Source organism: Diabrotica virgifera, chromosome 5 (assembly GCF_917563875.1).
Source record: "Diabrotica virgifera virgifera chromosome 5, PGI_DIABVI_V3a".
NCBI lineage: Eukaryota > Metazoa > Arthropoda > Insecta > Coleoptera > Chrysomelidae > Diabrotica > Diabrotica virgifera.
This window is the reverse complement of record NC_065447.1, coordinates 53,406,462-53,432,482: the sequence shown is the minus strand read 5'-3', so window position 1 is coordinate 53,432,482 and position 26,021 is coordinate 53,406,462. Positions and strand designations below refer to the sequence as shown.

The window sequence follows — 26,021 nt, the reverse complement described above, 5'->3', positions numbered from 1 at the left end:
ACCCCACTGACGTCACCCGACAAGTCCCGACAAGTTACTCCACTGACGTCACCCACGCCGGAGTCACGCGGTCTGCTGTAGTCACGCGCGATGTTGTATCGCGAGGGTTCAAAGGTCAAAGTGCGCTGAAGTGGCTACCTTTCTACTTAGAACATTCCAAGGACGTGCTATAAACCTTCTATTTATATACTTGAACGTACTACCGCACATCTATTTAGTTTATACCAAGGACGTAATTTTTAGAGTATTCCAAGGAAGTGCTATAAGCCTTCTATTTATATAGGTACTTAGAACGTACTACCGCACATCTTTGTATGGGAAGAATATGTATTTTTAAGAATATTCTAAGAAAGTGCTATCAAGTGCTATATTGATCAGAAGTATGTTTTCAGCATCGCCTAATCTCATCTTAGGTTCTACTGGTTCTACGAAATACCTATTATATTTTATTATAATTATTATATTTTAATTGCAAATTAGAATGTATGTAGTACTTACATTCTACAATATTACTTAGAAAGTAAGTCCATATTTATAAATTTTAGTTATTTATATAAATTATTATATAATATTTAGCTAAACTAAACTATGTATATATAAGTAACTAAATTTGTATACTTCTAGATACCCACTATTTTAAGTAATATTGAGTTACCAAAATAGATATTTTGAAGCACCGCAAACAAAATTAACAGATTATGTATGTTCTTTAGTTCTAGTACTTTATCATTCGTCTTCATCATTAACACTGCATAGATACAAAAATAATGCCTGTTTTCGTTTTCATATTTTACCGTTGTTTCCTATCCCTAATCCATTCAGGTAAGAAATGGTCAGAATAAGACGGGGATATGTATTGTGGAATAACAACATCGGTGGTTAGTGTTGCCAAACGGAGGGAAATTTCCCTTTTTGCGGGAATTTTCAACATAAAAGGTGATAAAGGGAAAAAGTTAACTCAAAAGGAAATTTTTGTTCCAGTCCAAATTGTAAGATATTAAAAAAATCAAAATATTTGAAAATAATTAAACATATCTTCTCAGATTTTGGAAACAGGAGGGAATTTTTTTATAAAAGTGGGAATTTTTAAGGTAAGTTGACGGAACAAGCTTACTCGACGTTTGGCAACACCAAAGCCTTTGGTTGTGGGTTCTGGAATGGCCCATATGAATTGAATGTACCTAAATTCAAATTCCAACGATGTAAAAATACTTATGATAAACTCGAAATGGTAAAGTCATTTCCATTATGAAAACGAATTTTTAATAATAAACGTTAATACAATAATTAATGTTTAAACTTTTTTACCATACAACAATTTTGAAATAAAATTCGTCCAATACTACCTACATACATAAATTTTATTAATTATTCAAAAAAATAACCAAGTTGATATTCTATAAGGCTAACATTATACTTCTTATACATACATATTATTTTTAAGATATTTTAAAAGTATCTACTATTTATAAGTATGTGTTAAAAATGTACTTATAAGTATGTGTTAAGAATATTCGGTAAAGGTATATTCTAAGAATAAACTTTTACGAATATTCTGAGATACTACGTACACGAATGTACTCAGTATATTCGGTATGAGAATATTCTTTGAAGTATATGCAAAGAACATGAAATTTAGAATGTTTTTTAAGGTACATATGCTATGCTTGTACTACGCATATACTAAAAAGAATATACTCCGACGAATGTTGGTAGTATATACTTTGAATATGATGCGAACATCATTGTTATGTGGAGTAGGCGATCATATTATCTGGTTTCATTTCGCATAATTATTGTAACTTTCGAGATTTGATGGTGATCAGTACCTCTCGATTCTTTTCATTCTTCTGAGGACTTCCTCATTTGTGACTAGGTCAGTCAACGGGATTTTAAGTAGTCTCCGATATAGCCACATCTCAAATGTTTCAAAGTCCACGATTCAACACCATAAAAAAAGAGAAGACGTAGCATCGCGGCATTCTTACTTTTATGCTAAGAGAGAGGTTGTGTCTCTTGAAGAAGGCCCCCATCCGGTCGAATGTGGATCTAGCTTTTCCGATTTTCTCTCTTATCTCTTGGCTGTTGATCCATTCTTCATTTATTATGGTGCTGAGGTAGTTGTAGTGCTTCACTCTTTCAACGGGGGTTTGTTGACGTAGAGTTGACCTTCTGTTATCCTTGTTAATGATCATAAGCTTTGTCTTCTTTACGTTTATATTGAGTTCATATTGTTGACTGTAATAAGTGATTTTGTTCATAAGGAGTTGAAGGTCTTCTAGGTTGTCCGCAAATACTATGGCGCTATCTGCATATCTGATGTTGTTTAGCCGGTACCCATTTAATAGAATACCTTTTTCAGTTTCGTGCAAAGCTTCGATAAATATTCTTTCAGAGTAGAGATTGACGATTAAATAAGACAAAAACAGCCTTTCCTCACTCCACGCATGATCTTCGCACATTCGGTGTATTCACAGATTTGCTGTCTGCTTCCAGTAAAACTTTCTAATTATTTTACTTGCCTTAACAGATAAAAATATTGATATATTATTAATAACTAATATATTTTTTCAGAAAATTGGATTTTTTAGAACAGTTTCAAGAACTAACAACTTTAATATGTGACCACAATGATATTACGTCTAATCAAAATTTGCCGTTTCTGCCAAAACTCGAATTACTGTGGATGAATAATTGTAAAGTAAGTACTTCTTCTTCTTCTTAAAGTGCCGTCTCCTCAATGGAGGTTGGCTACTACAATTGCAAACTCTTCTCTGTCTTCAGCTGTTCTTATTAGCCTTTCAAAATTTAGCCCTGTCCATTGTCGGATATTTCTAAGCCACGATAGTCTTTTCCTTCCTAGTCCGCTCCTTCCTTCGATCTTTCCTTTCACTATAAGTTGAGCATATTGGTACTTATTATTTCTCAGTATGTGGCCCAGGTATGATGTTTTTCTAACTTTCACTGCGTTGAAAAGTTCTCTTGCCTTGCCTATTCTATGCAACAGTTCTTCGTTTGAGGTATGCGATGTCCACGAAATTTTGAGAATTCTCCGGTAGATCCACATTTCAAAGGCCTCCAACTTATTTATGGTTGATATTTGAAGGGTACATGTCTCAACTGCATAGAGAAGAGTCGACCAGATGTAGCATTTGGATAAACGTAGTCGAATTTCGAGATTTATTCGAGAATCACAAAGCAGTTTTTTGATTTTTTCGAAAGATTTTCTGGCCTGTTCTATTCTCGATCTTATTTCTAGATCAGGATTTAGGCTGCTATCGATCCAACATCCCAAGTACTTAAATCTATTGACTTGTTCTAAAATGTGCCCATTTATTTTGCAAGGTTGAGGTACGTTTTGGTTTTTTCGGATTGACATCACTTTGGTTTTTTTAATGTTTATTTTCATACCGAACTGCTCACAGGTCGAGTTGGTCTTGTCGATGAGTCATTGTAGACCCAAGTCGGAATCCGCAATCAACACCGTATCATCGGCGTATCTGATGCTGTTGATATTTACGCCATTCACCTTGACTCCATCCTTGGAGTCCTCCAGTGCCTCTTTAAATAGAATCTCGGAGTAAAGATTAAACAGCAGAGGCGACAGAACACATCCCTGTCTAATTCCCCTCTTAATTTCTACTTCTGCGGATGTGGAACCCTCGATTCTAACTCTGGCGTTTTGGTTCCAGTACAAGTTCTTTAGTAAATTGATGTCTTTTCCATCTAAACCGACTTCTTGCAAACGTTCTTATAGTAGGTCGTGTCTTATTCTATCAAATGCTTTTTCGAAGTCTATAAAGCATATAAATATATCTTTTTGTTGGTCGTAGCATTTTTTCGCGAGAACTAGTAAATTGAAGAGGGTTTCTCTCGTTAAGTAAGTACGCAATACACTAATGTTTGTTATTCACTGTCTTTCTATACACCGGGAAATGGTCCATCTTCATCCGTGATTTAGTTTGATGATTTAAGATAGACCGGTTACCCGAAAAAGGTTCTTCCCCTAACGCTTATCCAAAGTAGACTTTTCCTTTTTTTCATCTTATAATGGCTTTTGACAAGTGACCATTAGATATTTTAAATGTGTCCAGGAAATATTTTTTACGCACATTGACAGTAAGAAGGAAGCCACTATCACCACAAAAATTCAAAATAATAAAAATCCACGAGGAAATTTTTTTTTCCTGTAGTTGCTGTATACCATTACAGAAGCATAAAATCCTTTATAAAAGGTATATTTGTTAAAATCCCTATACAGGGCTACTCCAAAGACATATCTAGTTTTCAATCGGTTGACCGATCATTCATCAGTGTAATCCTAAATTGTGTATAACCAGATAAAATGATGCAAAGTATTTAAAATGTTGACTAAGGTTATAAAAAGTTATAGGCTATACTCACTCAGAATCTAACATACTAACCACCAAAGTAAAAAATATTTGGGTATAACACCTTTATAATTAATCCGTCATAGAAACATATGAAAAAGATGTGGTTATGAACATGGATGTATAAAATATCCAATGTTTCACGCTCGAGGTACCAATGAGCTCAATTTGACTTGTTCACATCATGGCTGTATGGAAGCAAGTGATTTTGATAGCGGAAATTCTGAATGATGACATGACAGGAATGATAGTTCCACAGGAAGTTATAATTTCTCTGTTGGTTTTGTGATATTTATTGTAAAGTTTGTTAAATTATTAACAATAAAAACAGTCGTTCCCACTGTGGTGAATAAACGTTATCCAGCCCTTTATATGTGATATCTAGAAATTAGAAAAGCAATTGTATGTTTATTTAAAGTTATCAGTGATATTAGAATGATTGGAAGTTGTTATAGTATGTGGAAGTACCATAAAAGATCACTATGTCGGTGACAGAGGTGTAGAACTGTTTTCTGATCTAGGAGGGATATAATGGGTTGGGATAAAGTATGGGAGCAAGCAAATATCTTTGAAACGAAAAGAACAATATTTATGAAACTTTTCATGCAAGTACAGTGACGCAAAAGGCATCTGCTGCCATATTTTTTGTTACTATTCCACTTCCGGTTTCACCGGAAATACCCCTTACTTATTTAATTTAAATGGGACACCCTATATATTTTTGCGGATTTTAAAAGAACTTACTATTTTTAATTCATACGTACCAAATTTGGTAGAAAAAATTTGTTAAAAAGTGTCTGTAGATAATTTTTTGTATTAATACAACGTAATAGGAAATAAACGAGTACCATCTATACTGTAGACTAAAATTGTTGTTTACATGCACTGCATGACTTATTTAAATTTAGTATAGTAGGTAAAACTGTTACTGAACTAATTGACAGAAATAAGTTAATGGGTCATTTAAGTGGAAAAGATCGTATTGAAATATTAATGATAATAGGTTATGGTAAATTTTCATTTTTTGGAAGTGAATTTTCCAAATCCATGGATTGGACGTAGAGGATTCATAGAGTGGCCCGCTCGTTCTCCGGACCTCAACCCGTTAGATTTTTTTCTTTGGGTTATCTAAAATTACGTGTTTACGTTAGACGACCAACATGCTTGCAGGATTTGAGACAAAGAATAATAATTGATGAATGTGAACTAATACGTGGAGAAATCTTGCAAAAATTGACTCACGAATTTATTTATAGGCTTGCACGTTGTCAGGAGGTGAACAGCAAACATTTTCAACATTTTAAATTATTTTTTTTAATTTTAATATCATTGGTCTAACGTAAATAAATTAACCTATTTTTTAACTGTAAAGAGATTTATTTCTTGTTTTAATAGTTTTTGGTATGTTTGAATTAAAAGTAACAAGTTCTTTTAAAATCTGTAAAAATTACAGGGTGTCCCATTTAAAGTAAATAAGTTAAGGGTATTTCCGGTGAAACCGGAAGTGGAGTAGTAACAAAAAATATGGCATCATATGCCTTTTGTGTCACTGTACTTGCATGCAAAGTTTCATAAATATTGTTCTTTTCCTTTCAAAGATATTTGCTTGGTTCCATACTTTATCAAAACTCTGTATAACACAAGCTCAGATTCATGCGACCATTTCTCAAGATTCCTGCAGGCTACCTGGAACTCTAAGGGTTCGACAAAACAGACCAGCATATGATATGGTTAAACATAGGGGAGAGGGTTGGCGTTAGAGGTTTATGAGATTATAATGAAAATGTAACATGAACGGGACCCAGAAAGAGTAGTGAGACTATTAAACATCCCAGATGACGTCTCTCTTCTACACAATATCCCACAAAAAGACTTCTTAAAGTTGGACTTGTACGAGGACCTAGAAATAGTCAAAGAAAAACAAAAAAGTCCAAATTGTGTCAACCGCTATGTTTCGTTCAACCGGGACTTCCATCCACTTCATCGAAAACTTTTTTCTTAACTCCTTTTTAATTACAATACTACTTTCTACCTCTTTATCACTTCCATCACTTTTCTACAGTCACATTTACAGTTGATTTGACACAATCCATAATGATTTTCTTTCCTTATTCATCTATATCCATTAACCACTATCATCTATCCAATTATAAACACACAAACCAACATCTGTTATCATCACCCACATACATACCTATTCATCTCTAAATTTTCATCCATACTTTTTCTATGACTATTTTCACCCCATATATTCATACTGTAACTAAATTTAATAGTCTCACTACTCTTTCTGGGTCCCGTTCATGTTACATTTTCATTATAATCTCATAAACCTCTAACAACAACCCTCTCCCCTATGTTTAACTATACCATATGATTGTCTGTTTTGTCGAACCCTTAGAGTTCCAGGTAGCCTGCAGGGATCTTGAGAAATGGTCGCATGAATCTGAGCTTGTCTTATATATCCCTCCTAGATCAGAAAACAGTTCTACACCTCTGTCACCCACATAGTGATCTTTTATGGTACTTCCACATACTATAACAACTTCCAATCATTCTAATATAACTGATAACTTTAAATAAACACTAAATTGCTTTTCTAAGTCCTAGATATCACATATAAAGGGCTTGATAACGTTTATTAAGTTTTCTGTCTTACGTGTAATGTGGTTTGCCTATTTCTTTCATTACAATATTCTAACATTTACATCAAGTCTATTTTCATTTTAATAGACTATTTACCACAGTGGGAACGACTGTTTTTATTGTTAATAATTTAACAAACTTTACAATAAATATCACAAAACCAAGAGGGAAATTATAACTTCCTGTGGAACTGTCATTCCTGTCATGTCATCATTCAGAATTTTCGCTATCAAAATCACTTACTTCCATACAGCCATGACACGGCATGATGTGAACTAGTCAAATTGAGCTCATTGCTCATTGGTACCTCGAGCGTGAAACATTGGATATTTTATACATCCATGTTCATAACCACATCTTTTTCATATGTTCCTATGACGGATTAATTATAAAGGGTTTATACCCAAATATTTTTTACTTTGGTGGTTAGCATGTTAGATTCTGAGTGACTATAGCCTCTAATTTTTTATAACCTTACTCAACATTTTAAATACTTTGCATCATTTTATCTGGTTATACACATTTTAGGATTACACTGATGATGATCGGTCAACCGATTGAAAACTAGTTATGTTTTTGATATAGCCCTGTATAGGGATTTTAACAAATATACCTTTTATAAAGGATTTTATGTCAAAATAATAGGTTCACTAACATCAGTTATGCCCGGTATACACTACAACGATTTATCGTAGCGATGTAACTGCGCAGTTCGTTTATGCAGTTTATATAACGTCCACTGAATGTCCATACGTCTACAACATTTACATCGATCATCGGTTCTAGCTTACTATAAACATGCTTGCAATAGCCTATTTTGTACAAAAAGAGAGGAACACGGAACGTGTGGTGTAAGGTTTGGCTTCTCAAAAGAAAGTCATACTCACACCTCCTACATTTATTAAATAAGTTGAGAAAATATGTGCCTGTGCCGTTGGTATTCCCCTCATAGCCCCAGTGATCTCGAGGCAAGCAAGTATTTGCACCTTGATAAATTTGAGGATGGCGCTTTTTGCTGCACTTTTGATACTGCCACCGCACCACTATTGCATATGAAATTCTTGGTTTTACCATCATGTTATAAATCCAATATAATATATCTGGTTTTAAACTCTACATTTTTTTATGAATGCATCTGGCTACCATTAATATAGTCATCGCTCTCTCGGTTATTCGTTCTATCTAATTTTTGCGTTATCGTATTTGCGTTGCCGTTAAAATTAAATTAAATTAGTCCAAATTCTAAAGACAAAATACATACAAAGACAACAGAGATTTTCGAATAACAAACCTTTACCGGAATCCAAGAGCACAGTCCAAAAATTGAAATCAGGAGAGGTGTTAGGCAAGTCTGTATTATGTCTCCATTACTATTAAATGTATATAGTGAAGCCATTTTTGAGGAAGCATTACTATCTCAAAGTGAAGGAAAAATAATTAACGGAAAATCTACTAACAATATAAGATATGCAGACGACACCGTTATTATGACAAGCTCTGCTGAACAACTCCAATTACTACTAAACAAAACAAACAGTTTCTGTGAAGAATGTTGACTAAAAGTGAACAAGAATAAAAAACCGCTAAACGCCGTAAAACTGAGTGGCGCATACAATATTCCAGCTACAAAAGCTCTGATATGAATATTACGTGGTGCTAAAATGTATTTTCATTTTGATGCAAAACAAAATTCTAGTTTTATTTTAAAATATTTTTCCATATCATTTGCTAAATTTGAAGTAAACGCGCCACAAAAGAGTTTCAAATTTCAAACTGTATCAAAGTTACTCTTTTGTGGCGCGTTTACTTCAAATTTAGCAAATGTTATGAAAAAATCTTTTAACATAAAACTAGAATTTTGTTTTGCATCAAAATGAAAATACATTTTAGCGCCACGTAATATTCATATCAGATCTTTTGTAGCTGGAATATTGCATGCGACACTCATTTTTACGACGTTTAGCGGTTTTTTAGTCTTGTATTATAGTGGAGTCAATGAAGGTGGATATGAGTTATTACCTCAGATTTCGTTGAACCTCCATCGATTTTCATAAAAATTGGTGAGTGGTTAAAGGATACCTCAAGGAACAAAGGTGACATAGTGCCAACTTGCGCTTTTTGCATTTTAGGGGTGAAATACACCCCTTTTTAAAAATTATTTTTTAGATTTTTGAAAGTGCAGTCACTATAAGTTTTCACTTCCTATTTTGTTGAACCTTCATCGATTTTCATGAAAATCGGTAAGTAGTTAGAGGATACCTCAAGCAATAAAAGATATATAGCATCAACTTGCGATTTTGCAATTTAGGGGTGTAATACACCCCTACTTTTTAAATTGTAAAAAATGCAGATTTCCGCATTGTGGCGCAAGTAATCTCGTTTAATTAAGAAAAATAAATATTTTTTTTATATTTATGTGCATGAATTACAATTTTTTTGTAATTTTTCAAACCATATAGCAACCAAAAATCCGAAAATTAACAAGTCGAAAATCACGAAAACCTTATTCTTCTATATTTCTGAAAGTGTAGTCACTGAATGTTTTCACCCACGATTTCTTTTAACCTTCATCGATTTTCATGAAAATTGTTGATTAGTTAGAGGATACTTCAAAAAACAAAAGTGATATGTCACCAAGTTGCGCTTTCTGCATTTTAGGGGTGAAATCCACCTTTTTTTTTTAATGATAAAAATGCAGATTTCAGCATTCTGGCTCAAGCAATCTCGTTTAATTAAGTAAAATAAATATTTTTTTACATTTATGTGCATGATTTATAATTTTTATTAATTTTTTAAACCTTATAGCAACCAAAAATCAGAAAATTAGCAAATCGACAATCACGAAAAAAATTAATCTTTTATATTTCCAAAAAGGCAGTCACTGAAGGTTTTCACCCCTGATTTCGTTGAACCTCCATCAATTTTCATGAAAATTGGTAAGTAGTTAGAGGATACCTCAAGAAACAAAAATGATGTGGTACCAACTTGCGCTTTTATCCTGGGGGTGGATGTTACCCCTTCTCATGGGTGAACACTATTTTATTAAAAATAACCCCATAATTAGATAGAGGAGTAAATTCTAAGCAAACTTTCTTTTATCAAGTTTATAAATTTTTTATTTAAATAATATTTCATAATTTAATAAAATATTATTGGTACAGTCAAACCTGACAATAACGGCCACTAAAAATAGAAAACAATTGGCCGTTATAGAAAGGTGGCCGCTAATACTAGATTTCCTTTTCCACAAATACATAAAATATAATTGAAAATTTATTTATTTTAGTAATTAAAGCAAATCTAATTAAATATAATTCTACAAACAAACGGAACATACTAAAACTAAATTCAATTTACTACAATATAAAACAATATCTATACGAAAAAACAACTGCAAGAAAAACAGAATTTTTGTTTGTTTTACATTTTTTTAGATAAACGAAACATAATAAAACTAATTTAATATAGGTAATACATAATATAAAACAACATACTATAGCTACTATGAAAAATACGCTTATCACTAAAGTATCGTCGTGCTTCCATGCTATATTCAACAAAACCAACTTGGTAGGGCCTTTAATTAGATATCGCAAATCACTTCGGCTGATTTTGTCTGCATATATATTATGTTTGAGGAATCCCTTTTTTTTGTGAGACTGGATATAGGACATTTCTCAAGTATGAATTCACATTCATGGTATATCGTTGCTATCAGGAGCGTCATTTGAAATTTTGTTAGGGGGGGGCAAGCACTATATATACAATACATTATATATGATGTTATGATAAATATTGTTGTATTTTTTGTAAATTTTAGTCATTTTCACAGCCAGAGGGGGGCAAATGCCCCCCCCTGGACGCCCAAATGACGCCCCTGGTTGCTATACAGGGATAATAATCTGTGCAATGTTATGGTACAGGCTACGTTAAATATGAAGTAAATGTGGAAGATATACACTGGTTATTCATTTCAATTTAATTTGATTGTTTTTTAATCGTTTACAATATTTAAAATAATTAAAGACATAAAGTTAGGGATTTCAATAATAAATTCAGTTCTCACTGGCAGGGTGGGAAATAATAAAGTGCCATACAATAGCATTTCATTACAATGCTCATTACATGCATTACAGGCTGCTCCGTTTGAGAAAACTCATACTCTCAAACTTTGAGAAAACACTCATTCAGTTTCGACCAACCCTGTATTAGCTAAAATTAAACGTTTTGCTAGATTAATAATTTTTAACAATAATAGATTATATTAAAAATCACTTGAACATAAATTGATTTTCTGATGTCAAATCACTACAATTATACAGGGGGTGAATATTGCTATGAAATTTGAAAATAAAAACGTAATTATCTTTTAAACTACTTCGTATAACATCACAAAACCTGATATTTTAAGAAATAAACATAGAGGAGAATCCAAAAATGTAAAAATATACAGGGTGTTCCATTAAACAAAAGATAATTTTGTTTCACCCTGTCAATATGGGTGGCCCTGTATATTTGGAAATGTATTTAAATTCTGATATTATCTATGCCCCAATCTCACCTAAATAAACTTTTTTCGTATCTCCTACAACAAACGACTAATTGGACTTCCCACAACCTGTATACATACAAAATCTCCGCTATAAAATTTTTTCAAAGAAAATGTTATTGGTTTTTTTAAAATAACTCCATTAAATTTTGAAATATGAGATTTATCCAAAAACCATTACAAAGCTAAGTAAAAGTTCTATAACACTGTGTTAAACATAATTTTCTAAATCCTTTATTTTTTTTAAATACAAGGTGAAATGGCCTCGGTTACATGGTTCTCGCAGTAAAATTTAGGATTTTAATGTTTCTATCTCGGTTATTTTTTGTCGTAAAAAAATATTAAAAAAGAAAAAACTTTAAAAAAGTTCAAACTAAAATTTTGTTCTCTACCATTTTTTAAGTATATCGAGTATTTTTGGAGTAATTATCAAAAGAAAATGAAATTCACGAAAATTTGAAAAATTCTAATTTTTTTTAATCGATTTTTTTTTCAAAAATATGCACTCTAAACCGGTCAAGATTGTTGAAGTTATTACTCATGTTAAAATAAATAAAGTTTTTAATGGGTTACTATAAATTTTAATTTTTGTGGAAATGACGTATGTTTCATTTTTCATTCTTCCCTAAAAAATCTGAAAGGGTCCTCTTATTTCCATCATAACTTGCTTAATTTTGATGTTCTCGACTTCTTATATAGCTTTTTGATAGTTACCTTTAAGTACTTTATTAAAATGTTTAATATCTATATTTAACAAAGTGCATCGTTTTCCTGTTATTTAAGCTTGAATACTAAGATTTGAGTACTCCCGGAAAAAAAATATACATTCAATTGCATATAACTCACTTTGTATATATAATAAAGGATTTTTCGAATAAGGAGCTTATTTATTTTTATATTATCTTCGATTTTGGTAATGACAACTTTTTTGAAGAAACTTATGGTTTTTGAGTTATTTATGAAAAACTGCTTTAAAACATGGATTTTTTTCAGGAAAAATCAAAACTTTTGATCTTTAATAACTCAAAAACTATTGATTTATTGAAATAACTTTATATAACAAATTTTACTTATAATTTGTCCCTCTATCGATTAGTGGTATTATTTTTAATAAAATAATTTCCACCCCCGAGAAGGGGTGGCATCCCCCCCCCCCGGGTAAAAGCGCAAGTAGGCACCATGTCACCTTTGTTTCTGGAGGTATCCTCTACATACTTACCAATTTTCATGAAAATCGATGGAGGTTCAACGAAATCGGAGGTGAAAACCTTCATTGACTCCACTATTAGGAGTTTTTCAAAGTTATTTATAAATTAAATGTATGAAGTTGAATGTAATGTTTCTCGATTACACGTTAAGCTTTATAAATGGTCGCCTTTGTCGCATTATCTCCCAAATGATCTAGTGTCCATTGAATGTACACTAGATTTTTTTCTATTCGAAATAGATTAAAAAAAGTATTGGGATGGCTGGTAAATTAACTCGGATTGCCCGTTGCCAGGTCAAATTTAGCGTCGTAACCACTACAACTACATAAACCATTTCGGGAATAATCGTTAATTGGATTATACTTTTGTAGCTTAATAACTTCTAAACGGCTTAACCGATTTTGATCACTAAACATGAGTTTGAAACGTATTGATAAGTAGTATCTGATGCATCCAAGGTCAAGTATAGTAACTGAAGCTATTACAGGAATTATTGAGCTTGAAAACCCGTTTTTCCCATAGGAAATAGATTTGATCATACTTATAAAGCCTATAACTTAAAAATTCGAATTTTCCTGGATATAAGGTATACACCGTTAGATTTGTCTAGAGTCCTTCTACAAACTCTCAGTTATTGGCGCAATTCGTAGGTTGAAATTTTGAGTAATTGTCGAAAAACCAAAATTTTCAAAGTTTAGTTTTTCAGTTTTTCGGCTATACTGAGCCGTGTGTATGTATGAGCTTGATCTCTTAGGCACTATTTGAAAGCGCTTAACTCAACCCTATTGATTTGGTGTATTTGCGGTTTTCCTGTCTCTCCTTGAACCTAAGATATATACGCCCAAAAATTATGCCATTTTGTATCTACCTAGCCCGATAGCTGGCTTACGGGTAATCAGAAGTCTACACCGGTTCTGAATCGTCCCTCACAACTTCTTGAAACACAGAAAAAAATTCAGATCGGTGTAACTTTTCCACACACATACATACATACATATCCACAAACATTTTCCCATTTTTAAATAAAAATTGAGTCATATTTCTGAGCTCGGTAACTTTTGAATGGTATAACCGATTTTCAAAATTAAACATGCCTTGGAAAGGTAATGGTCTGTACTATCAGAAGCCGCAAAGGTCGGACTTATGTTTTTAAAATTTTTGGGAGTTTTGAGGACGAGAACGAAAAACTGACCCTAAATGTGAAGGGCCGTAAAATCCACACCCTTTGACCAAAATGGAGAGGTAACAAATGGATGGACGAGTCTTTTCCTAAACTTTAAGATGGGATTTGGCCCAATTTTCAATTGAGTCAGGTTTAGAAAATCGAAAATTTCGTGTATATATAGTGTCGCATGTAGGGGTGTTGTGCGCCATTGGCGAGAACTGCCGTTCTCTGGTAATATAAAAAAGACCAAATACATGATAATAACTAAGAAACCAAATGTACAAACAGGCATACATTTGGGAAATGTACCTATAGAAAGAGTTGACAAATACAAATATACAGGAACCTGGATTTTAGACAATAATGATCAAACAACAGATAGAAGGGCCAGGATAGAAATAGCAAGAAATGCGTTTGTAAAAATGAAAACAATTCTCTGCAACACGGTGTGTAGATTAGAACTGAGAGTAAAAGCTTTGAGATGTGAGATGTGACGTGTTTTCGATACTGCAATATGGACTTGAAAGCTGGACATTGAAGCAATAAGTAACACATAAAGAGGTGGGCTACAGTCATTTGAAATTTGGTGTTACAGAAGGATGCTTAGAATAGCATGGACACAGAAGAAAACGAACACGGAATTATTGCGACAAATGAGCAAAGAATACGAAATAATAAACACAATAAAAATAAGTAAGTTACAATATTTGGGACACGTATAATGAGGGAACAGCGATATGAAATGCTAATACTGATAATACAGGGAAAGATAAGAGGAGGAGGGAGTATAGGAAGAAGGAGAATGTTATGATTAAAGAATTTAAGGGACAGGTTTAAATGCAGTTACCTATATAGAACTCTCCAGAGCAGCGGTAGATAGAGTAAAGATAGTGATGACGATATCCAACCTCCGATTGAGAGACGGTAATTAAATAAGAAGAAGAGATTAAGTACGTTGAAGTTTATCAAATATTTTTGAGAAATCTATAAAGCACATAAAATATTGTCTCTTATCGCGCCTTTACAGTGCTTCTTTATTTACCAATGAATTTCTAAAACCAAATTTGTTGTCTTTAAGGTGTTTAGTGTTTCTATCTGATTCTGATGTACATGAAATTATAAATGTTAAATCAGTGGTTCTCAATATTTTTGAGTCATGTTCCACAAAATACTTTTTATTATTTTTGGTACCACCTAACTGAAATACCTACCTATCTAGCTAGGTAATCTAATTAACTATAATATTTGTGCTGATTTTGGCTCTTTTTGCGTTTTGTGTAGCATCGCAAATAATGATAGGTACCACTGGTGGTACATGTATCATGTACCACAGATTAAGAACAGCTGTGTTAAATCAAACATAACATTTATTTGACTAATTGATGTATTGATATGCTGTTTTAGATTTTGGATTTATATCGTTGGGTATATCGATTAAGTAGTTCTTGTCCTAATTTGAAATATTTGTCACTTATGGGCAACCCAGGTCTACCATTTTATATAAATGGAGGATCAAATGTTGAGCAAATGAGATACAGGTGAGTAAAAAAATATTTTCTCCTTTGTTAAAAGATACGATACTTAATAATTTTGTCTCGAATCTTCAGTCAACTTGATTTTTAGAAACTATACTTTTTGCTGTAGTTATTTTTATTGTATACGCTTCCACAGCTGTTATGATCTCATCATTTGATGAGAAACACTTTCTATGATTGAGTTTGTATCGTAACAAATGGAACTTCCTAGGTGCAAAAGGTGGGGACAATGAAATAAAAATTTTCTCGTGACTGGCGTACGCAGGATTCTTTTTCGGGATGGGCTGTTATTTTCTTATTTTTCATATACCATGTTTTTTCAGAATGTTGGTTACCAACCTAGGTATCTTAATTTTGTTTATTGCCACCTTAAATCAATCATGAAGTTCTTCTTCGTCCTGGACTGCGTTTGCCTGCTATTTTCACTTGAATAATATTTTGTAGCAACCTATATTTGGGACCATTCATTAAATGTCAGAAATAATCCAGCAATCTCTTCTTGATGCTTTTTATAATCGCTGTAGTCTTGCTGAGACATTCTAGTATCGTGGAGTTTCGAATCTTCTCCATTCAATAAACTCTTAATTCTTCTATTGCACCACATTTCGAGAGCCTCAAATCGATTTAGATCGATTTTATTCACAGTTCAAGACTCGACACCATACAGTAAGACCGAGAACACGTAGCAGCGAAGTAGTCGGATCCTTCTCTCTCTTGGACCATCACTTCTATTGGGCGTATCTGCGTTTCTTGGCCGGTGGTGTAAGACGGCTGGTGGCCAGCTCAGCATATCTTCTTGTGTTTATTCTCTGGTTAATCTGCGTACCAGTTCCTTTCATTCTCCTGTTTCTTGCTTTATTTTCAAACCCCCCAACCTAAGCCGATTCTGTTGTGTTCTCTGGTTATTGTTTTCTTCCAGGTATTATCTGGTTGTCCCCTCTTCCTTGTCCCCTCAGTTTGATATTCGAGTGCTTGTCTTGCGATGTTACTAGGATCTTTCCTTAACGTATGGCCGATCCATTTCCATTTCTTCTGTCTAATTGTTGTTATTATACTGGTTTGTTTCGTTCATTTCCATAGTTCTTCATTCGTTATTTTATTAGGCCAGTAAATTTTTAGGATCTTTCTTAAGGACCTATTTACAAAAGTCTGTAGCCTTTTTGTTGTGCTTTCATCGTGCTTCCAAGTTTCGGTTCCGTAGAGTAATATGATTTTTACACAAGTATTGAATACATTGATTTTTGTTGACTCTGATATTTCACTTGATTGTCAGATTTTATTTAACGCATTGAAGTCGTTAACGCATTGAAGGCAGTCGGATCCTTATTGTCAATTTTAGGTCTCTGCTACATAATACTTTGGACATCCTTCTAAAAGCGACTCTTATTCGGGGGGTTTTATTAAATGATCAAATTACCATAACAGCACCGAAAATTACTATTTTTATTTGGTCTCTGCTATTGAATTGAATTGATTGCAATAAATAGATTTATTATGGGACTTTCTCATTTATTATGTTCCAAAAACTTTGAATGATTTTCGATTCCAAGGAATTCTGCCATATTTATGTTTCAGTTATTCAGTTATCAACAGGAAACAAAATTCACTATTTATGTTCTATCGTAATCTCTTTCTTAAAAACAGTGTCAGTAGACACTAGGTGAGGTCTCAAGGAGGGGGCAATTGACTCCATTGACCCCCCTTGGATCCGCGCCTGTTTTAGCTATTGGCAAAATGCTCACATAACATGGTACATGGTGCATTGTTCTTGTACCGTGCTAAAGGATTTGTTCTTCTGCAAACCGTGTCTTTTTTCCAGAATTTTTTCCTTCAGCTGGTTTAAAAGGTTACAGTAATATTCAGAATTTATCCACAGATATAAAAACTCATTGTTTCATTGATCTTCATTGGTATTCATTGATCTTGAGAAAGCATATGATAGAGTTCCTCGAGAGATTTTGGATGGTGAAATGATTGTGAAAAGCAACAGTTTTAAGTACCTTGGTATTACAGAGTAATGGAGAAATAGATGGAGATGCATGCAGTAGAATTAGGACTGGATAGATGAAGTGGAAAGAAGCGAGTGGTGTGTTGTGTGACAGAAAAATTCCAATGAAGCTGAAGGGAAAATTCTATAAAACAGACATAAGAGCGGCTATAATGTACGGAACTGAATGTTGGGCATTGAAAAAGAAAGTGGAACAACGAATGCATGTGGCGGAAATAAAAATGCTTAGATGGATGAGTGGAGTGACAAAGAAGGATAAAATTAGAAATAGTATATTAGGGGAAGTCTAGGTGTGGCACCAATTGATGCCAAAATGAGAGAGCATAGGTTAAGATGGTTTGGTCATGTTCAACGTCGAGACGTTACTCACCCAATACGAAGAATAGCTGAAGTGCAGATTCCTGGAAGGAGTAGGAGAGGAAGACCAAAGAAGACCTGGGGGAGACGATAAGGCAGGACATGTTGGTACAGGGGATTAACATTGATATGACCCAAGATAGAATTGTGTGGAGAAATGCAATTAGTCAAGCCGACCCCGCATAGGAATAAGGCAAAGAGAATGATGATGATCCGCAGATAGAAAAAATAAAAGGTTACAAGTTAATATTTAGAGGTAATCCACAAACAAATATTCCTTTCGAATCTCAAAAAACATATGCTAACACTTTCTTGTGTAATTTCTGGAAACATTTCGAAGACGAAGAACCACGTTCACACCACTCTTTAGCCTCTTGTCTTGATTTAGAATCATGGTGATAGACCCAAGTTTCATCCTTAGTGATGAACTGACGACACACAAAATCCACTTTAATCTTTCGAAAAAGCTCTAAATGTTGCTGAAAAAGTCGCATTCGCATTCTTTCATTGTAAGTAGACCAGGGCATTTAGCACTAAAAACACCCAAATAAATAAATTTTTAAATACAGCACCTATAGACCTGCAGTTTTTTGCATTATATTCAGGATGACGACAGGAAAAAAGTCTACTATTCAAAAATGGGTGGAAATGCATAATTGCACTGTAAAGTGCATAAAATGCATCCAAAATTGCATAACTATAAAAATAAGGTCAAAATCAGTATACTAAGGAACAACATTTATTATTTGGGGGGTTTTGGGGTAACTGAATACGATTACGCCATCAAAACTGACCCACGGATCACCTGATGCCCAAGGTCACGGCACGAGACGTCATCTTCTGGAGTTTCGATGGTTTTCGGCATTAAATCGATGCAAACGGATTACTCACGGGTTTTAGGGGTCGCTAAATACGAATATGCCATCAGAATTGACCTCATCCGGAGTATCTGGTGCCCAGGGTCACTACTAAGGCACGTCATCTTCTGGAGTTTCGAGGAATTTCGGTATCAAATTGATGCAAACGGATTACCTACGGGTTTTTGAGGTCGCTAAACACGAATATGCTACCAAAACCTACTCTCTGTGCACCTGGAGCCCAAGCTCACTGCAAGGGGCGTCCTCTTCTGGAGTTTGAGAGATTTCGGCATTAAATTAATAAAAATGGATTACTGGGGGTCTATGAAAGTTGGTCGAGAACACTTCGTCGACGGAAAATTAGTCGACAACATTTGGTCGACAAACAGTTGGTCGAATGCACAATTCATCGAATGTACAATTCGTCGACGAACATTTGGTCGAATGGATTTTTCGTCGACAAACTGTTATTTATCTTTAGGATAAAGGGTATGTTGACAAACGACGGATTATTGCTTTTTATTTTGTTAATTGGAATATTGTATTATACATACTTGAATTTATTTTTTTTTGGGGTTTTGTTAATTTTTGAAGTTATATTTCTTTAGGCGCGATTGAGGGTGATTATTTATTATTAATCTGCGCGCATGCGCACACCGACAGTATGGTAATAGTCGTTATACGGGCTCTGTTTGGGTGTTGAAATGATCTGGCAATAATAATTGTTCAATATGGAGGTAAACAAATGTATAATATAGGGTGAGGCAGATAACTGGCCTATTAGAAATATCTCGAGAACTAAAGGCAACAGAATCATGAAAATTGTAATGAAGGGGTTTTCAAGGAAGATCTATTAAATGAAAATATTTTTATCTCTTTGCAACTTCCGGTTATACCAGAAGTTGCTTATAACTTCGTTTTTTTAATGGGACACCCTGTATATTTTCACATTTTTGGATTCTCTTCGATGTCTTCTTTCTTAAAATATGAGGTTTTGTAATATTATACAGGGTATTTTAAAAGATAATTACGTTTTTTTATTAATTTCGTAGCAAAATTAACACCCTGTAGAATTGTAGTAGTTTGACATCTAAAACTCTACTTACGTTCAAATGATTTTTAATATACTCTACTATTGTAAGAATCATTAGTATGGCTAAATTTTTAATTTTAGTATACAGGGTTGGTCGAAACTCGGAATGAGTATTTTCTGAGTTTTCTTAAATAGAACACCCTGTATTTTTGTATTGTAGTGAAATGATATTTTATAGTACTTTTTTATTTCTTAAGCATTCCCTATACCTAACTGCTTTAATTTGTGAGTTATTGGTGATTCAAGCTAACATTAATTGCAACAAAAAATACGTAAAATTTTATTAGGTTGGCCGTGAAAATACTCAATCAAAAATAATTTTTCAGAAATCAATACATATTAATCCAGACTGGTCCTTAAAATTACCAATAATGGTTTAGCTATCAAAATACCTACGTAGTTAAGATTGTTGATGCGATTAACAATTAAGCACAAATTAAAGCAGTTAGGTATAGGGAATGCTTAAGAAATAAAAAAGTACCATAAAATATCATTTCATTACAATACTAAAATACAGGGTGTTCCATTTAAGAAAACTCAGAAAATACTCATTCCGAGTTTCGACCAACCCTGTATACTAAAATTAAAAATTTAGCTATACTAATGATTCTTAACAATAGTAGAGTATATTAAAAATAATTTGAACGTAAGTAGAGTTTTAGATGTCAAATTACTACAATTCTACATGGTGTTAAATTTGCTACGAAATTAATAAAAAAACGTAATTATCTTTTAAAATACCCTGTATAATATTACAAAACCTCATATTTTAAGAAAGAAGACATCGAAGAGAATCCAAAAATGTAAAAATATACATTAAAAAAAAACGAAGTTATAAGCAACTTCCGGTATAACCGGAAGTTGCAACGAGATGAAAATATTTTCATTTAATAGATCATCCTTCAAAACCCCTTTATTCCAATTTTCATGATTCTGTTGCCTTTAGTTCTCGAGATATTTCTAATAGGCCCTTTATTTGCCTCACCCTGTATATTAGTTGTATTGTTGTGAGGACAGAAACAAAAAAGTTTATAATTGTAGTGACTTTTTAAATAGTTTTTAAAAGCAACAGGTACGTAATAATAATTGTACTTACATGTTTCAGTATCGCAATAAAAAATTACATAACCTATTTGGAAAATGTAAAATAAACCTATTCATCTAAATTGTTTTCTTGTTCTGTTTTGTTGTGTTGTAATATTTGAATTCCGTAGACATCAAACTAATGTGGTTAAATTCGGAAGTGTCAAGTTGTTCAGTTACTCTATCTTCCAGTATAATGCATATTATGTCCCCGCAGCCGATATCCAAAGGTGCTGGAACTTGAACACAATGCACGTGGGTTCAATCCCCAATAGAAACTTTTATTTTTTTATTTTTTTTATACATTTTATGATTGTAAGTATATTATTATATAATTTTTTTTAAGAAAATACCTATTTAATTAAAATTTTTCCAACAATTATTGTTCAGAAATCATTTGTGGCATTTTTCAATGTGTTTGTGTGTGTTTTATTCTGTTATAAGTATAACTTCTTACGTGCGTACAAAGTATACACACATTCTTTTTTTTTCTAAATCTTAATTATTTTTAAATTTAATGAAAAAATTGGCTGCGGTGGGAGAGTAGACAGCAAATATAAACCGATATTTTAATTAGTGATGTTGTACCGTTTTCTTTTTGGTGTCGGCGCACTTGCGAACGGGGCATTTCCGGAAAAGTCAAATTTGGGGGCACTTGTGGACAAGACGAAATATGCGAGATGCTGAGGTAAATAAATTGTTAGGGAATCGAGGCATTTCCGTACAATGTTTTTGACTGCAATAATCAGTCAATATCAATAATAAAAAGTAAAGAAATCGTGAAAATAAACTTCCCTTCACACTATATCCAAGGCTTAGGACTGGCAATCTATAAAATAATTTTTTTTGATATGGTACAAAGAAACTAACTTTACATATTGGCGAGTTTCCGCCATGTATTATTCCCTTTGGATCTTTGTCGACGAAAAATACATTCGATCAAATGTTCGTCGACGAATTGTACATTAGATGAATTGTGCATTCGACCAACTGTTTGTCAACCAAATGTTGTCGACTAATTTTCCGTCGACGAAGTGTTCTCGACCAACTTTCCGACACCGACTCGGGGGGTTTTTGAGTCGTTAAATATGTGCCATCAGAACAGACCACCGGATCACCTGGTGCACAAGGTCACTGCAAGGGACGTCATCTTCTGGAGTTTCGGGAGCTTTTGGTATTAAATTGCTGCAAATGGATTACTTGCGGGTTTTTGCGGTCGCTAATCGCGAATATGTCATCAGAATTGACCTCCGGAGTATCTGGTGCTCAGGGTCGTTACAAAGGCACATCATCTTCTGAAGTTTCGAGGTATTTCGGCACTAAATTGATGTAACTGGACTACTCGGTGGGTTTTTTAGGTGGTTAAACACGAAGATGCCATCAGGACAGACCTTAGGATCACCTGGTGCCCAAGGCCACTGTAAGGGACGTCATCTTCTGGAGTTTCGAGGGCTTTCGGTATCAAATTGATTCAAACGAATTACTTACGGGTTTTTGAGGTCGTTAAATACGAATATGCCATCAAAACCGACTCCCTGTGTACGTGGAGCCCAAGCTCACTGTAAGGGGTTTACTCTTCTGGAGTTTGAGAGATTTCGGCATTAAATTAAAGAAAATGGATTACTCGGGGATTTTTGAGTCGTTAAACACGAATATGCCATCAGATCAGACCACCGGATTACCTGGTGTCCAAGGTCACTGCAAGGGACGTCATCTTCTGGAGTTTCGGGGGCTTTCGGTATTAAATTGATTCAAACGGATTATTTGCGGGTTTTTGGGGTCGCTAATCACGAATATGTCATCAGAATTTAATTCCGGAGCACCTGTTGCCTAGGATTGCTACTAAGGCACGTCATCTTCTGGAGTGTCGAGGGTTTTCTGCATAAAATTGATGCAAATGGATTACTCGGGGGGTTTTTGAGGTCACCAAACACGAATAGACCATTAGAAGAGACCCACAGAGTACCTGGTGACCGTGGTCACTGCAAGGGACCTGGTTGTGCTGTCTTATTTATGTATATACAGTATGTCCCTGTAAGTTGTATCCATATGGAAAACTTTTTTATTATTAATTTTACGAAAAAAAGTTATTCTTCATAAAAAGCTCTGCATGGTCGAAAACCTAAGATTTAACCATCAAATATCAATTTTTTTGAATATTATACGACGTATGTCAAAAAGTTTGAATTTCACTCAAGAGTAAAGAAGCTTTATTTTTCACAATATTGAAAATTGCTACTATGAAAAGTTGTTTGGAATTAAAAACTGTATTCTAGTATGCAATTACATCCTTCTAATTGAAAATTTTTTTTTTTGAAAAATTATGGGTAACTAAATTTATTTTCAGTTATTTCAATTCAGATAACTCTTTTATTATTAATTTTACGAAAAAAAGTGATTCTTAATAAAAAGTTCTGCATGGTCTAAAACCTAAAATATAACCATCTTATGTCAAATTTTATCAATTTTATACGAGGTATGTCAAAAAATATGAATTTCGCCCAAGAGTAAAATACGTTTATTTTTCAAATATCGAAAATTGTTATTATGAAAAGTTATTTAGAATTAAAAACTATGTTTCAGTATGTAATTACATCCTTCTAATTGAAATATTCGGAACTATAAAAGTACTTTACATTTGATCTAAATTTATCTTTTTTGACATACCTCGTATAAAATTGATAAAATTTGATATAAGATGGTTGTATTTTAGGTTTTAGACCATGCAGAACTTTTTATTAAGAATTACTTTTTTTCGTAAAATTAATAATAAAAGAGTTATCTGAATTGAAATAACTGAAAATAATGTTAGTTATCCATAATTTTTCAAAAAAAAAATTTTTCAATTAGAAGGATGTAATTGCACATTAAAATATAGTTTTTAATTCCAAACAACTTTTCATAATAGCAATTTTCAATATTGTGAAAAATAAAGCTACTTTACTCCTGAGCGAAATTTATATTCTTTGACATACCTCATATAGTATTCATAAAATTTGATATCTGATGGTTGAATCCTAGGTTTTGGACCATGCAGAGCTTTTTATAAAGAATAACTTTTTTTCGTAAAATTAATAATAAAAAAGTTTTCCATATGGATAAAACTTATCAGGGACATACTGTATAAAATTTATACTAAATAACATATGATATACCTAATACTATCAATTTATATATTTCCAGATCGACTTACTATATTCTAATAGGACAATGTTATTATGCGTTGGCGTTATTATTGATCATCGTAATCACTAGATACTTCAGAATCCTTCATCTAAGTCATACTCGTGTTTAACAATGCCAAAAACCCAAAATTAATTTGTTTGCATGAATTTGGTAACGAAAACTCACGCAACCTCAGAAGATAACGTGCCTTAGGCACCAGGTGCTAAAGTGTGTGTTCTAACGGTGTATTCGTATTCAGCAACTCCAAAAGGCCATGAGTAATTCGTTTAAATCAATTTAGTACCGAAAACTTTCGAAACTCCAGAAGATGGCGTGCCCTAGGCACCAGCTGCTCCGGTGTCTGTTCTGATGGCATATTCGTATTCAGCAACCCCAAAAACCCATGAATAATCGGCTTGCGTCAACATATTACCGAAAAACCCCACCCAGAGGATGACGCCCCTTGCAGTGACCGCGGACATCAGGTGCTACGATGGTCTGTTTTGATCCCATGTTCGTGTTTAACGACTTTAAAAACTCCCGAGTAATCCATTTTCATCAACCGAAATCCCTCAAAACTTCAGAAGATGACGTTTCTTGTAGTGACCTTGGGCACCAGGTGATCCAGAGGTCTGTTCTGATAGCATATTCGTGTTTAACCACCTCAAAAACCCCCCAAATAGTCAAGTTGCATCAGTTTAGTGCCGAAATCCCTCGAAACTCCAGAAGATGACGTGCCTTAGTAGCGACCCTGGGCACCAGGTACTCCGGAGGTCAATTCTGATGGCACATCAGTACTTAGTGACCCCTAAAACCCGTGAGTAATCCGTTTGCATCGATTTAATGCCGAAAACCATCGAAACTCCAGAAGATGACGTCTCTTGCACTGACCTTGGACACCCGGTGATCCGGAGGCCAGTTCTGATGGCGTAATCGTATTCAGTGACCCCAAAAAACCCCTAAAGTAATAAATTTTGTTCCTTAGTATACTGATTTTCACTTTAATTTTATATTTATGCAATTTTGGATACATTTTATGCACTTTACAGTGCAATTATGCATTTCCACCCAATTTTGAATAGTAGACTTTTTTCCTGACGTCATTTTGAACATAATGCAAAAGACTACAAGTCTCTAGGTGCTATATTTAAAAATTTATTTATTTTGGGCCAAATGCCCTCGTCTATAGCGAATGCTGCACCAATAGGGAACTTACATATATTTTTAAATATTAAAATAATATTAAAAAATATAAGGTAACATGATCATAAAACGCATGCATGCAAAAAAACAAATATTGTTAACCCATAGGCTTATTACGAGACATTGAAAAAGCTATAAAATTCAAATTTCTTCAGAGGCGCGTAAACGGGTCTGACGTCACGACTCACGTCTACCTGCTAGATTTCTATGAGTCGACAACAAAGCCGCTAGGATATTTCGAAATTATTTACAAATTCATTCACATTTACTTAAAACTCTCATGTAGAAGTTGATTGTAAATAAAAGTTCAAAAAAGGTTGTTTTGGGGATTGTATTAATTCCATTTTAATCATATTATTTAATTGGAAATTCCAAGGTATTTGTGTTCTTGTATAGTTCCATAATGAGTATATTTAGTTTCAAACTGAAATTGATCATTTTGAGTGCTACTTTATAAAGTAGTGTTTTTAAATGTATAATATGACTGACTAAGGTTTTTCAAAAAGGTAATCTGACAATCTACAATAGTTGATTTCTTCATGGTGGCAAATTTTATAAAAAGCAGTGAAAGTTATTCTATTGGAGAAATGCGAGAAGGCAAATAAGTAGGTACCTATTATAAGTATTATTAATAAACACGTTTAAATTGTTTATAACAATAGTTTTTAGTTACTCTGACTTTTATTACTAAAAGTTTTGTTTATTTTTAAGTTATTTTTATTTTCTTTCTTCTTTGTTATGAATTTAAAATATTTATAAAT

At 33.4% G+C, this 26,021-nt stretch overlaps 1 protein-coding gene across 3 annotated transcripts in view; it reads left to right on the top strand.

The window, feature by feature from the left end:
* The window catches only part of LOC126885744 (leucine-rich melanocyte differentiation-associated protein-like), a 52,710-nt gene that overhangs the window by 24,588 nt on the left and 2,101 nt on the right, over positions 1 to 26,021 (top strand). For all 3 annotated transcript variants that reach the window (XM_050652524.1, XM_050652522.1, XM_050652523.1), the window contains exons 4-5: positions 2,575 to 2,701; positions 15,364 to 15,497. In XM_050652524.1, the coding sequence (XP_050508481.1) occupies positions 2,575 to 2,701; positions 15,364 to 15,497 (261 nt within the window). The remainder of the gene's footprint in view (positions 1 to 2,574; positions 2,702 to 15,363; positions 15,498 to 26,021) is intronic.